The sequence below is a fragment of the Rhodnius prolixus genome, unplaced genomic scaffold, assembly GCF_049639745.1.
Source record: "Rhodnius prolixus isolate KJV_2025 unplaced genomic scaffold, Rpr scaffold_11, whole genome shotgun sequence".
Classification (NCBI taxonomy): domain Eukaryota; kingdom Metazoa; phylum Arthropoda; class Insecta; order Hemiptera; family Reduviidae; genus Rhodnius; species Rhodnius prolixus.
The window spans coordinates 10,630,924-10,646,273 of NW_027411625.1; the positions used below are offsets into that span (position 1 = coordinate 10,630,924).

At 32.9% G+C, this 15,350-nt stretch overlaps 1 protein-coding gene across 1 annotated transcript; it reads left to right on the forward strand.

Annotated features, from left to right (window-relative positions):
* Positions 1 to 13,404: 13,404 nt before the first annotated feature.
* On the forward strand, positions 13,405 to 15,291 carry Etfb (Electron transfer flavoprotein beta subunit). The gene is made up of 6 exons (XM_074138770.1): positions 13,405 to 13,603; positions 13,857 to 14,015; positions 14,188 to 14,346; positions 14,456 to 14,536; positions 14,648 to 14,788; positions 14,975 to 15,291. The coding sequence occupies exons 1-6, from the start codon at positions 13,553 to 13,555 to the stop codon at positions 15,143 to 15,145; spliced, it is 762 nt and encodes a 253-aa protein (XP_073994871.1). The 5' UTR covers positions 13,405 to 13,552; the 3' UTR covers positions 15,146 to 15,291.
* The last annotated feature ends 59 nt before the right edge of the window (positions 15,292 to 15,350 follow it).

Below are 15,350 nucleotides of genomic sequence, written 5' to 3' on the forward strand. Positions count from 1 at the left end.
ACCAACATTCCTTAACTTAATTAGAATTCAATGTAGACGCTGGTGTACCATAAATCATAGTTTATGACAGTCAGGTACTAGATTTTAATTGCAATTAGCAGAACAATGGCTCTACTTGAAGTTGTATTCAAATAATACCACTCGGACTTGCCTTAATCAGTCAAGAACGCGAAATGTGTTTACTTTTATCATCAAGAAAACGCTTTATGAATAATTTAAAGGTTTTGTCATTTGATATATTAATTGGCCCCCAGAGTAGAGAAATATTTATCTATTTCTCTGTTTATACCGTTAGGTGCACAGAGTGAGTTGGCAACATAGGAAATTGCATAAAAAAAATACATTTCTAATAATATCAGTGCTGGGAAAAACAATTATAATTCTTTATCTAACAAAATAATAATACTTCTGTATATAAATGAAAGCAAGAAAAAAACACGAAGAATTACAAATAAAAGTGTAAAATAAAGTGAGAGAGTAAGGAGATTTCATTAAGTTACATTAATAACAAGCCACTAACATTAAGATAAGGAACCGCAGCGAACTAGTGAAATCAGAAGACAATTCGCTCTTTTTCCGATTATTTTTACTTCTTATTTTGCAAATTAGATCGACCCTACGTGTACAATCTAGCATTGGCCTTAATATTAACTATCAAATACAGAAATAGCAGCAAAGTAGGGAAATCAGAAGACAGTTCCCTCTTTTTCTGATTATTTTTACTTCTTATTTTGCAAATTAGATCGACACTACGTGTACAATCTAGCATTGGCCTTAATATTAACTATCAAATACAGAAACAGCAGCAAAGTAGGGAAATCAGAAGACAGTTCCCTCTTTTTCTGATTATTTTTACTTCTTATTTTGCAAATTAGATCGACCCTACGTGTACAATCTAGCATTGGCCTTAATATTAACTATCAAATACAGAAACAGCAGCAAAGTAGGGAAATCAGAAGACAGTTCGCTCTTTTTCTGATTATTTTTACTTCTTATTTTGCAAATTAGATCGACCCTACGTGTACAATCTAGCATTGGCCTTAATATTAACTATCAAATACAGAAACAGCAGCAAAGTAGGAAAATCAGAAGACAGTTCCCTCTTTTTCTGATTATTTTTACTTCTTATTTTGCAAATTAGATCGACCCTACGTGTACAATCTAACATTGGCCTTAATATTAACTATCAAATGCAGAAACAGCAGCAAACTAGAGAAATCAGAAGACAATTCGCTCTTTTTCCGATTATTTTTACTTATTATTTTGCAAATTAGATCGACCCTACGTGTACAATCTAGCATTGGCCTTAATATTAACTATCAAATACAGAAACAGCAGCAAAGTAGGGAAATCAGAAGACAGTTCCCTCTTTTTCTGATTATTTTTACTTCTTATTTTGCAAATTAGATCGACCCTACGTGTACAATCTAGCATTGGCCTTAATACTAACTATCAAATACAGAAACAGCAGCAAAGTAGGGAAATCAGAAGACAGTTCCCTCTTTTTCTGATTATTTTTACTTCTTATTTTGCAAATTAGATCGACCCTACGTGTACAATCTAACATTGGCCTTAATATTAACTATCAAATACAGAAACAGCAGCAAAGTAGGGAAATCAGAAGACAGTTCCCTCTTTTTCTGATTATTTTTACTTCTTATTTTGCAAATTAGATCGACCCTACGTGTACAATCTAGCATTGGCCTTAATATTAACTATCAAATACAGAAACAGCAGCAAAGTAGGGAAATCAGAAGACAGTTCGCTCTTTTTCTGATTATTTTTACTTCTTATTTTGCAAATTAGATCGACCCTACGTGTACAATCTAGCATTGGCCTTAATATTAACTATCAAATACAGAAACAGCAGCAAAGTAGGAAAATCAGAAGACAGTTCCCTCTTTTTCTGATTATTTTTACTTCTTATTTTGCAAATTAGATCGACCCTACGTGTACAATCTAACATTGGCCTTAATATTAACTATCAAATACAGAAACAGCAGCAAAGTAGGGAAATCAGAAGACAGTTCGCTCTTTTTCTGATTATTTTTACTTCTTATTTTGCAAATTAGATCGACCCTACGTGTACAATCTAACATTGGCCTTAATATTAACTATCAAATACAGAAACAGCAGCAAAGTAGGGAAATCAGAAGACAGTTCGCTCTTTTTCTGATTATTTTTACTTCTTATTTTGCAAATTAGATCAACCCTACGTGTACAATCTAGCATTGTCCTTAATACTAACTATAAATGCAGAAACAGCAGCAAACTAGAGAAATCAGAAGACAATTCGCTATTTTTCCGATGGCATTTACATCTTATTTAGCAAATTAGATCGACACTATGTGTGCAATCTAGCATTGTCCTTAATACTATCAAATGCAGAAACAGCAGCAAACTAGAGAAATCAGAAGACAATTCGCTCTTTTTCCGATTATTTTTACTTATTATTTTGCAAATTAGATCGACCCTACGTGTACAATCTAGCATTGGCCTTAATATTAACTATCAAATACAGAAACAGCAGCAAAGTAGGGAAATCAGAAGACAGTTCCCTCTTTTTCTGATTATTTTTACTTCTTATTTTGCAAATTAGATCGACCCTACGTGTACAATCTAGCATTGGCCTTAATACTAACTATCAAATACAGAAACAGCAGCAAAGTAGGGAAATCAGAAGACAGTTCCCTCTTTTTCTGATTATTTTTACTTCTTATTTTGCAAATTAGATCGACCCTACGTGTACAATCTAACATTGGCCTTAATATTAACTATCAAATACAGAAACAGCAGCAAAGTAGGGAAATCAGAAGACAGTTCCCTCTTTTTCTGATTATTTTTACTTCTTATTTTGCAAATTAGATCGACCCTACGTGTACAATCTAGCATTGGCCTTAATATTAACTATCAAATACAGAAACAGCAGCAAAGTAGGGAAATCAGAAGACAGTTCCCTCTTTTTCTGATTATTTTTACTTCTTATTTTGCAAATTAGATCGACCTTACGTGTACAATCTAACATTGGCCTTAATATTAACTATCAAATACAGAAACAGCAGCAAAGTAGGGAAATCAGAAGACAGTTCCCTCTTTTTCTGATTATTTTTACTTCTTATTTTGCAAATTAGATCGACCCTACGTGTACAATCTAACATTGGCCCTAATATTAACTATCAAATACAGAAACAGCAGCAAAGTAGGGAAATCAGAAGACAGTTCCCTCTTTTTCTGATTATTTTTACTTCTTATTTTTCAAATTAGATCGACCCTACGTGTACAATCTAGCATTGGCCTTAATATTAACTATCAAATACAGAAACAGCAGCAAAGTAGGGAAATCAGAAGACAGTTCCCTCTTTTTCTGATTATTTTTACTTCTTATTTTGTAAATTAGATCGACCCTATGTGTACAATCTAGCATTGGCCTTAATATTAACTATCAAATACAGAAACAGCAGCAAAGTAGGGAAATCAGAAGACAGTTCCCTCTTTTTCTGATTATTTTTACTTCTTATTTTGTAAATTAGATCGACCCTACGTGTACAATCTAGCATTGGCCTTAATATTAACTATCAAATATAGAAACTGCAGCAAAGTAGGGAAATCAGAAGACAGTTCCCTCTTTTTCTGATTATTTTTACTTCTTATTTTGCAAATTAGATCGACCCTACGTGTACAATCTAACATTGGCCTTAATACTATCAAATACAGAAACAGCAGCAAACTAGAGAAATCAGAAGACAATTCGCTATTTTTCCGATGGCCTTTACATCTTATTTAGCAAATTAGATCGACCCTACTTGTACAATCTAGCATTGTCCTTAATACTAACTATCAAATGCAGTAACAGCAGCAAACTAGGGAAATCAGAAGACAATTCGCCCTTTTTCGATGGCCTTTACATCTTATTTTGCAAATTAGATGGAGACTAAATGTACAATCTAGCATTGTCCTTAATACTAACTATCAAATGCAGAAACAGCAGCAAACTAGAGAAATCAGAAGACAATTCGCTCTTTTTCCGATAGCCTTTACATCTTATTTTGCAAATTAGATCGACCCTACGTGTACAATCTAGCATTGAACTATCAAATGCAGAAACAGTAGCAAACTAGAGAAATCAGAAGACAATTCGCTATTTTTCCGATGGCATTTACATCTTATTTTGCAAATTAGATCGACCCTACGTGTACAATCTAGCATTGGCCTTAATACTAATTATCAAATGCAGAAACAGCAGCAAACTAGAGAAATCAGAAGACAATTCGCTCTTTTTCCTGTGGCCTTTACTTATTATTTTGCAAATTAGATCGACCCTACGTGTACAATCTAGCATCGGCCTTAATACTATCAAATACAGAAACAGCAGCAAACTAGAGAAATCAGAAGACAATTCGCTATTTTTCCGATGGCCTTTACATCTTATTTAGCAAATTAGATCGACCCTACTTGTACAATCTAGCATTGTCCTTAATACTAGCTATCAAATGCAGAAACAGCAGCAAACTAGTGAAATCAGAAGACAATTCGCTATTTTTCCGATGGCCTTTACATCTTATTTTGCAAATTAGATCGACACTAAATGTCCTTAATACTAACTATCAAATGCAGAAACAGCAGCAAACTAGAGAAATTAACGTTACGCTTTTTCGTAGTTTTTGACGATCAACTACAACTGTCCTACCGGACATTTTTAATTTTCTCTTCAGACGTATTAGTTGAAAAACTCAATAATGAAATAAATTTATCATCGTCAGATTGCAGGAAAATGTATTTTTTAAATATTTAGCTATGTGTGATGATGAGACCGGGCTGTTAATTAAGAAGTGAAATAAGTTATTTGGTGTGTGCAAATGGCATAGAGGACAAGTTGAATCTGCATCAAATTGATAGTACTTAATTGATTAAAATTTATGCGACACATTTTTTTTTACTATAAAGACGTAGTTGTACTATTAATCAAAGCTTGCTTATTTGCATGTTTATCTTAAGGTGCGGCTTATCTCAATCATAGGTACTTAGATTGCGATAAGATTGTATCAGTGTAGAGAAATAAACTGAAATTCACTTTCCTAAAGCAACGTTTTTAAATATCTTTTGTGAATACTCATGCTTCTTACCAAAATTGGCGAATTACATTTTCTTAAAACTTAAGACTTTGTATAAAAAGAAACTAATAGAGATATCAAAGCCAGTGTTCAAAGAAGCGTTACGACACCACCAAAATCGAGAGCCTTACTATAATATAATACTCCCCAAAAAAATTTTCGATCCAAAGTGATGGTGAGATTTTGGCCTTGTAATTAAAAACCTTTCGATGCTGACAATAAAATTACATAGCAAAAAGCCTGTTATTTTACCAACTCGGAATTATCATCAGATAAAATTTAACTTCTCAGTATTATGAAGGTTTTAGTTGAGTATTACACCAAGGGAAGCCTGCCCCATCCTTCTTCCTTAATCTAATTTTTCTAAGAAAATGTTTTAAATAAATATTGTAGACTTCAATGTCAGCCATCAGTATAACGGTTAAGAAAAATCATTCAAGAAAATGAATAATTGGTTCAATAAAGTAGCAATTGTGGTTTGCTGATTTTATCCTAAAGCTTTTAGTCGTGTCCCGTGGCTGCTAACCTAAAATAGAATTTGAATTTTCTGTTATTTCATGCAGACTTCTCATATTAATAGTTAGGTAAATAAAAAAGTATTAGTATTTTCACGAAAATTGTTACAACGGTTTGCGTTAAACTTCGTGTGGCAGCTGTTTTTACTACAATCAATTACTTTCATTTGGAAGATTTTTCCAGAGAAAGAAAAGCACAGAAGGGCGTTTTAGTGAACATTGGTTTAACTCTAAAATTTAAAGCTTGCATGCTGGTGGTGCTGCCATAACTTGTATGTATATAACCAAGCACATGTGTTCCTTTTTCTTTAGGGTGCTACAGGCAGTTACAACAATCCTGGTCTCCCCGATATACAATATCTTCGCCATTTAGTTAGCTTGTCTAGTTGCCTTTAACACTACGCTATTTTCCCATCTTATGCTTGGCCTTTCTCGCTTTTTCTTTTGCAGGGTTCACAGGAAAGCTAGTATGGGGTTCATCCTAGCCAGGTGACCAACCTATCTCAGTCTATCCAATTTCTGCTAGGCCAACATGCTGGCTGTTTCAGAAGGATGTATTGGTTCTCTGCCTGTGCGATTTTCCTTCGCATAGGATTCCACATTAATCATATTAGTGTGACTTTTACTGAAATTCATGGTATCTAGGTATGTAGGACAACTGAATGTTCAGCAAAACCCAATGTTAAGCGAAACTTTGTCAACTTATTGAGATTATTATAATAAGAGAAAGTTGTTCACACTGGATTTTCCACTGAGTTAAGCTGACCACCCAACCTCATGTAGTCGAAGTACACTTTGTTGTGTTCGTGATACAGAACATACACTCTTTGCATGACACTTTATAATAATAATCGAACAATTTATCTATTTTTAATGACTGTGATGGTAAAATAGCGATTGATTACTACAGCGAATCAATAAATTACATATCATGTCATGTATATATAATTATACGGTTCCGAATGTTACTGATCTCGAACTAGATTATATGTATCCTGACTAAATAGTTAACTAGTAATAAAATCGATACGCTAATATAGTGGACTTGCGGTACTGATTAATTAAACATACAAAAGTTAAGTTACAAAAATATTTGATATTTTTTACCATATTTCAAAATAAAATACTGAGTTTCTTAAGTTGTAAAATGAATCTTTTCTAATATCTCTTGGTTCTTATTCTTACAAATTCAGTCAAAATGGGATGTAAAATAATAATAATAATATCCGTATTTCTAATCAAAAAAAAAGTTCTAGGGGACTTCTTTTGAATTCATTGTTGAAAATTAAAGAACGGTCGTTTGAAAATGTATACCATCATAAAAAAGAAATATAGTTAAAGACGGCCGTCGTATGATGTTGATTGGACATCTCCAGGCATTAGGAAACGAAAAAAGGATATACTCCACTATTTTTCCACTATCTTTAGTGGCGCATTAACTTACACCTATTTCAATTTGGCAAGATGAAAATGAATATTTGCCAACAGTTGCATATCAACCTATAATAACTTTGAGAGTGTAAGATTTAATTTTCACAGAACAATAGATCACTGTTCAAACTAAAATAAAGGTTCCGTAAAAGTGAAATGATGAACAAAAAAATAGAATATAAATCTAGTTCACGGTCGGAACCGGTTTCAAAAAATCGTACATTAATTCCATCATGGCTTTTTAAATTTCAGACCTATAAATTCTTCCAAATACCATGTAATTTATAAAGTTATAATTTAAAGTTGGCTTTTTCAGCTAGTATCCAATTTATTCATTCAAATGTTCGGAGAATTTGAAATGGAAAAGAAGAGATTAGCTGAATGGATAATGTACCGGACAGCTTTAAATTATTATTATGTTTTAAAAACTTTTAAAATTAAATGTACTGGACTTCATAAGTTGGTGACAAAATTGCATTTCTTGTTCACAACCAAAGGGTAAGCCAATAATTCGCAATAACTTTTATTTTTAATTAAAAAACAGTTGGATATAGTCACTATAACTAAATAAAAATGAAAATTAATGTTCAAATATTTAACGTTTATGAAACAGCTGAGCAACTTTAATTTTAATTTCGCTAATTTTTATGGAATCACTTTTTTAAAAAATATTGCTTTGAATGAAATCGTTCATCAAGCAAATTTTTTCCAATGAGCCAAATCCGGTACGAATAATCCTATCACAATTATAAGTCTGGACACCTGACCAGCGAAAATGCGTGGACTGTCCGCTAACATTCTCATGTTAAAAGAGAATTGCCTCATTCTGCGTTTACTACCCAATTCTTCTCAAAAGCCTCTCTGTTACAATCCTGCACTTAGTAAAAAACAGCTGCGCATGTTGTCCATTCAAAATCAATCTTACATGATTCTTAATCAAGGTGTTTTTTTTTTATTTTTGTAATAGACTCAATTAAAATCTCTTGGAAGAGAATTAGTAGTTTTGTTATGAACTGTGTAGGTGTAAGTACGGATCTATAATATATTTTGGGTCACCAGTATTGTAAACTTAATGTCTATTCTAGTATTGGTTGTATTAGAATAGGCTTGTAGTAATTGCGTCACCTATATGTTCTGTCACTTTTATTAACATTTGTATTCGACAATGTACTTTTATTTAATTGTTAAATGCACTATACTCTTTGTCATTATGCAGAAATGTATTACACTCACCCAATCGTTTATTGTGGGTAATATATTTTTATTACTACCTTGGGTATACTATGAACTCATTGATGATTGAATACGGAAATTATATAATCGGCAGAGTTATATTGAAAGATGCGTTTAGGAAAGTCGCGTCCTTGCCAGAGTTTATGACCTTCCATTATTTTGAATAAAAAATCAGCGAAGAATCTTCACTAATAAACGTATGTATGATTAACGTTGCTTGAGCTGGACTGAACACTCCTTTAGCTCATCAGTTTGTGGATGTGGTTTCAATCCTCATACATAGTGCGTAAGATAATTATTTATTTATTGCTTATAAGGTTGCTAGTCCTTTTATCAAGGTGTTTTTGTTTGTACAATTTGAAAACAAAAACCATTAGCATATTATAACTAAAAATGACTAAAGGAATATAAAACCTTTAAAATAATGGTTAAAAATATAAAATAATAAAATAAATGCAAAATAAAAAAATGAGTACTTCTGTTAGTTACTCATTCAAAATAAATGAACTTAATATGAAAGCATCTATTGTATAATAAATAATACAGAGCAGTAAGTTTGTTCATGGTGCTGACAGTACGGAGCATCCTAGATCATCGTTGTATCGTCGACATGCTTATCAGTATAATGCCCTCTCAGTGGAACTGTAACTAGTAATAAAAATATAAACGACACAAATCTTCTTTTTTCTTAAAGTTACACATTCACAGTGCGATTTGAGTATTCAAATAATATTATTTCCTTTTTGGAAAATGTATAAATAATATTTTCACTAGCTAACCTGATCTGGGCTTTTGTTCTAATTTAGTGAATAGAAGTTTTGCGTGCTGTGTGAGTTTCGCCTGGACCTAGAGTACTGTTATTTCTGAACAATGAACTCTAAGAAGAGTTGAAACACTTAACAACGTCCAGGCTGAGCCAGTTGTTTTTAAACTTTTCTAAAAAAACAGCTTATTTTTACTCAAATCTATGTCAGATTTAATTTTATTATTAACATTTTTGTTATTTAATTAATTTTGTTATTCCAATATGAGAAAACTGTAGCGAAAATCGAGTGTTCCTATAATATTCTTCTGAGAACTTACTTTACTTAGTAATTAATGAAAGAATGGATGCGTACCATTAATTGTAAACATATTTTCAAAAATTATTAACTATTGGACATATATGCATCATGACAATTAACGATGATGATAAAACACCCTACTGACTAATTCCCACATCATTAAGTGTGACTGAATTCTATTTATTCTTAAATAATACTTTGCCATTATTCTTATACATATATATTTATTAAATTATTTTAATTCATTGATTTTTAATTAATTATTTATTCTTTTAATTTATTTATGTTTATTGAAACGCAGTTTTGTGTTTTGTTTTGTTTAGAATAAAAAGTTCGCATAATAATGCGTCATTGATGATTTGGAAAAAGTTGTGAGACCTGATCAAGCCAGTTTTATATTTTAAAAACTAGTCTGGTAGCCGTGGGACATTAAGGCGAGTCCGGTAATCATTGAGATAACTGGTCAAGAGTGGTAGGGGTGCAGTGGGAAGCTGAGAGAACGTGTGGAACCTCGCATTATGCTGCACATTCTGTGGGCAGTCATGAGTCACCAGGCTGCCGCCTACAAAGCAAAAAATAACACTACTCTTCAAGTGTTATCGTCTTTTATTTGAGTCCAAGAAATATCTTTGTTAAAAGATGATTGTCTATATTTCATTGTTTGCCTTAATTTTTCAAGCATTGGACAAAATTACTAAGTTTAAAATTGTATATTTGCAGTGTAAGTCAGATCTGCAACAGTTGCTAAATACGTATTCTCACCATCTCTGGTTTGATCAGATAGAATGTCTGTTCTCACTAATGTGAGATTTTCAAAAAACCTGAACTCTGACTGGACTTTCCTCCTCTCAATTTTACGTGAAACATAGATTTTGAACGAAACAATGTGGCTTTAATGTTATATTTCTAATAAAATAAAATCTATTGCATAATGAGATTCACAGCATCGCCAGAACCACATAAGAATTATTGTTTTATAACCAAATGATAAGCATAAGTAATGTCCAGGTTTAAACGAATAAGTAATGACCAGATTCATACGAAATCTTTTGGCCAACCATTATAACTAGATAATAATAATATGAGCACTGAAAAAAGCTCCAGGCGCCAACAACCTCAGATGCTGACGCGCCTTAAATTAAAAAAAAAGATAGAAGAAAAAACATTTATTCGTTTCAAATTATATTATATTAATTATTGGTTTCAAATATACATAAAGTTTTACTTCAAAGTTGTATTTAAATTATGTATTATCTAAACCAAATAATAAGGTCTAATAATTAAAAAAAATAAAATTCTTTAAGTAAGAAAACCAAATAAATACATTCTTTTTTATTTTGAATCCAGACCCATTTTTCGTGCGATCTGCATAGTGCAGTGTTTTGCCCGAGAACTTTACATCTTCTTTTAGCCCGTTTGTTATGGTTACTGTCTTTTTTCATTGATTTTTAGTCCTGTTGATGACCTCTTATATCCAATTCATTTGACATTTTTTCCATATAGCTTTTTGGGCGAACACCATTAATTTATCTGCGAACCTTAGATGCGTCAAATTTTTCATATTGATATTAATTCCATATTGGTAAGTGTCATCCCAATTCATCTTCCTAAACACCTCGTCAAGTATAGGTGACAGCGGATCCCCTCGTTTCACCCCTAGGTAGTTGTAAAAGTATGGTCCATTTCTTTCAAGAACTATTCTGGATTTATTATTTGAGTCTATCTGATTTATAAGGTTGTTGTATATCGTGTGAATTATATAAAAGCTTTATATAAAAACTGGTGTGACATGGCTTTCTCTTAGTTGATTAATACTACATAAATGATTTGTCGGTTATTCAATTGATTTCTCAATAAACTGGTAATTAACCACGTATCCGGTCGATCATAGAAAAGCCAGAGCGAAATCCTGCTTGTTCAACTGGTTGATGATTTTGGTGAACGTGTTTTAACTTTTCTGATGTAACCTTCATAAACAATCTGCTAATTGTAAAAGTAATACTCAAAGGTAAAAAAACAGTTCCAACCACGAATTGTGGAAGTGAAATCTTCAACATTTCATTTGTAATCTTACCACTTTCTGGCTTTTTTTCTTTTTTAAATTTGTAAACCATTAGGTCAATTTCAGGTAAAGATATCTCAAAAAACGCTTGGGTGTTTCTTTTAATGGGTTCTTAATAATATTTAATTTAACATAATCTGATGTTGAGAGTATCTATTTAAAATACTGTGTTGCTATATTTACAAAGTTATTTCATCTTGTATTCTCTTTACCAAACCTGTAAAACCAGCTATCCGTGATGCTCCAGTAGTCAAGTATTCTATAAGTTTTTTAGTAAAGTTATTGTCTATTTCAAAAATTAATTAATTTTTTATTTCAATATTTTTTTATATCATATCTGACAGCTTCACATATAGTGCTAAGGTGATAGGTTTTTGTCGCTACTGTCGGTAAACTCGTTAAAGTGTTTTAAATAATTTTCTTACAGTTGTAGAATTCTTTCATTGTATTATCACGAATATTAAGTTTTTATGTACTTTTTTCTTCTCGTTTCTGCAATAAAGTGAAGTTTGTTTGTTGCAATATACATGTGTTCACTTTAATTAAACAGTACTTTGTGAGTAGTATGACAAACAACTCAACAAAATGTATTTTAAAACACCGATTTTCATGAAAAGTCTTTCAAACAAAAGTGATGAGTCTCGAACTGAGTTGAAGTATATGAAAATTTTGAGAAATAGTTAAGAATTATATGCTTACTTTTCAAAATTAACACGTTTTATTCTCATTATTTTGTATACGTGTAAAGCAGCAAATCATAATGAAATAGTACTATAAGGGGCTAATTTTTTAAGTTTCTTTAGAATTATATAGTTATATAGTTACCAAAGAAAGCCTCTCTAATGAATGCCCGATTTGGGGCCCACCTGACCGCACACGTCCCGCTATTCAGTAGTTATTGACGCAGCTCACCGAGTGGTTTTAGAATTGTCTAACGAAAGTTTACGTGACCAATTCATTTCATCAATCCTACTAGAACGGAGTCTATAGAAGTATCCCGATTTTCAAAAATTACCGTTTCCTATTATGAAATAGTGCCTCCAACTATGTTAGAGTGTAATCAATACACTATTACAACATCTCGTCTGGAAGTAGATTGTTTCATTCTCTTATCACACGTAACAGGGTACACTGCAATCGTTTAAAATTTCCGAAATTATGTTTTCACAGGTAATGTATTTTTTTAATGATTTTATCTGTATAAAAACAGAGGTTATTAGAAAGTGGAATCTGAAAAAATGTTCTCCCTTCTATTTTATTGACCTTCCGGTATTGTTGATTCAATCATAAGCTTTACTTTTTCTTGTTCGAGTTCGCTGCTGGAGAGTTTTTGGGGCTGAAGTATGAGACGCTCCTTCAGACGTTGGTTCATTTCGGGGTTCTATCTGAGACCTTATTACTCTGTATGTCTCTGGCAGTGGTAACTGCTGCCATTGAGTGAAATCGAAATATTATTTAGATGGAAGATGTACCAAGATTGAACTGTGCCGCCAGATTTTCCTAGGAATCGCCCTGATTCATGTGTAGTAAGTCTGTTCATCGTGAATGACTGGGACAGTCTTACTTGTAGCTTCCTCTTTGTATAACACAGTTGCTAGATCTGAGCACTTAACTGATTTGGTTAAGTTTAGAGTATAGAATTAAACTTTACCCTTATAGCGATCTATACTATATAATTTAAGGGTCACTTTAGAGGCAAGTTTTAATTTTCTTTAGTTATAACATGGATGTTTAAACCACACATTGTTCTCACTTGATTGACACATAAGTTAAATTCCTTCCTTACTGGTTTACCCTCTTCAAATAATCAGGGAGGGGGCTTTACAAATTAAATAATGTTTAATTAAAAACTACTTGGAGCAATAGTTATTTATATCTCAAATTCTTTGTAATTAATTTTAATATTAATGTTGTAAAAATAATGCTAACGTATAAAACTGAAATTTAACTGTTGAGAATAATTTTATTTTGGCAGCATTGTTTCAATGAATTTTTGCACTGCATTTATTCCCCCTTATCAGTCTTTTGGAGCTACGTAGGAATTAAATGAAAATCCTTAATTAACTGAAATTAATTAAATTTTATTTCAAATTAATTATTTCCAGTATAATCTTAAATTAGATTAAGGCCTCAATTATGGCTCGTGTATTAGTCGGCGTCAAGAGAGTTATTGACTATGCAGTGAAGGTAAGCTACAGTGCATATTTCTGGTAGTAACAACATATTGTACAGCTTACCACCAAAAAAAAAAGTTTGGTAGCAGCGTGAGTTAGATGCATTCACGTGGTGAGCTTGTGTAGCGCTGGTTTGTAGCTAATCCCAAAGTAGTTGCGCACTACACAATGCACAACCTCTGACAAATATGTGAATGCTAGGTCAAGAAAGTTGGAATGTGAACCTATCATAAGACACCTTACCACTTATTGCCTTATGTTTTCAGATACGTGTGAAGCCTGATAAGTCTGGTGTGTTGACTGATGGAGTCAAACATTCCATGAATCCATTTGATGAAATCGCCGTCGAAGAAGCCGTTCGGCTGAAAGAGAAGAAAATCGCTTCAGAAGTCATCGCCGTATCTTGTGGACCTACCCAGTCTCAGGTGAGTGGTGACCAGAGTTGGAGGCGTAGACTGGCTCTCTGGGTGTGTATTTGCGAATTGAGTGACTAAAATTCATCTAACCTGACTACTATTAATGCAGTGCCGGTAGGGAGCCACAGGCCCTTTTCTAGAGCTCAAAAGACTTGCTCAATTTGATGTTTTACTTGTTCAGGAGACCCTGAGGACTGCTCTTGCAATGGGCGTAGATCGGGGTATTCACGTTGATATCCCAGCTGCTCAGATGCCTTTACTACAGCCGATACATGTCTCGAAAATTCTCGCCAAAATCGCTAAAGACGAGAAAATCGATGTGGTAATCGTTGGTAAACAGGTAAGCTTCAAGAACTCTAGATTCTTGAGTACCAGTATAGGTCGATTTTAAACTAATTAAAAAGCTTCCACCAATAAATAATTTAGTTGCGTTATATTATCGATTGCAGGCAATTGATGATGATGGAAATCAAACAGCACAAATGACTGCTGCATATTTGGACAGTCCACAAGGAGTATTCGCTTCTAAAGTAAGGTCTATTCTTTTTATCTTTAGTTAGGAGTGGTTATTAAGTTATTACCCGAATTATTCGGGTAATAAAGTGACACGCTTATAGTGTACCTACAAATATTTATTCCAGATCGAAAAGACTAACGGTGAATTGACGATAACCCGTGAAATCGATGGTGGATTAGAAACCATTAAAGTGAAACTACCAGCCGTAGTCAGCGCAGACCTTAGACTCAACGAGCCCAGATATGCTACGTTGCCCAATATTATGGTAAGCAGGGAAGTTTTAGTTTTACCATTTAAAGATCTACCACCTACTAGAATATAACCAATTTCTGTGTAGGTTACGAGTTCGGTTGTAATCACACGCAGAGATTATAGTATAGATCCAGTGGCACAAATGTTGAACTTTTAGTAAGAGAATGTCGTCTTATTCAGTTTTTTTTTTTTTTTTCAGAAAGCCAAGAAAAAACCAATCAAAAAGTTAACGCCGAAAGATTTAGGCGTGGATACATCCCCAAGAATTGATATCATCAGCGTAGAAGACCCGCCAGTAAGAAAGGCTGGCTCTGTGCTACCCGATGTGGACACTCTGGTCGCCAAACTTAAACAAGAAGGACATCTATGAGATCTTCATATTTAGAGATGCCAATGTAATGTATCCAGAGTGCTTTGTAACATAATAACCAGAGAGTGGTTGATGTTAGATTTAATTTTCAGATTAATATATTTTTGTATTTCTGATAGAATATACACATGTGTGATCCATTCAAATGACTTAAATATATCCGTTGACCTAATTCCTAAACGAAGGTTGAGTATCCAGTACCATA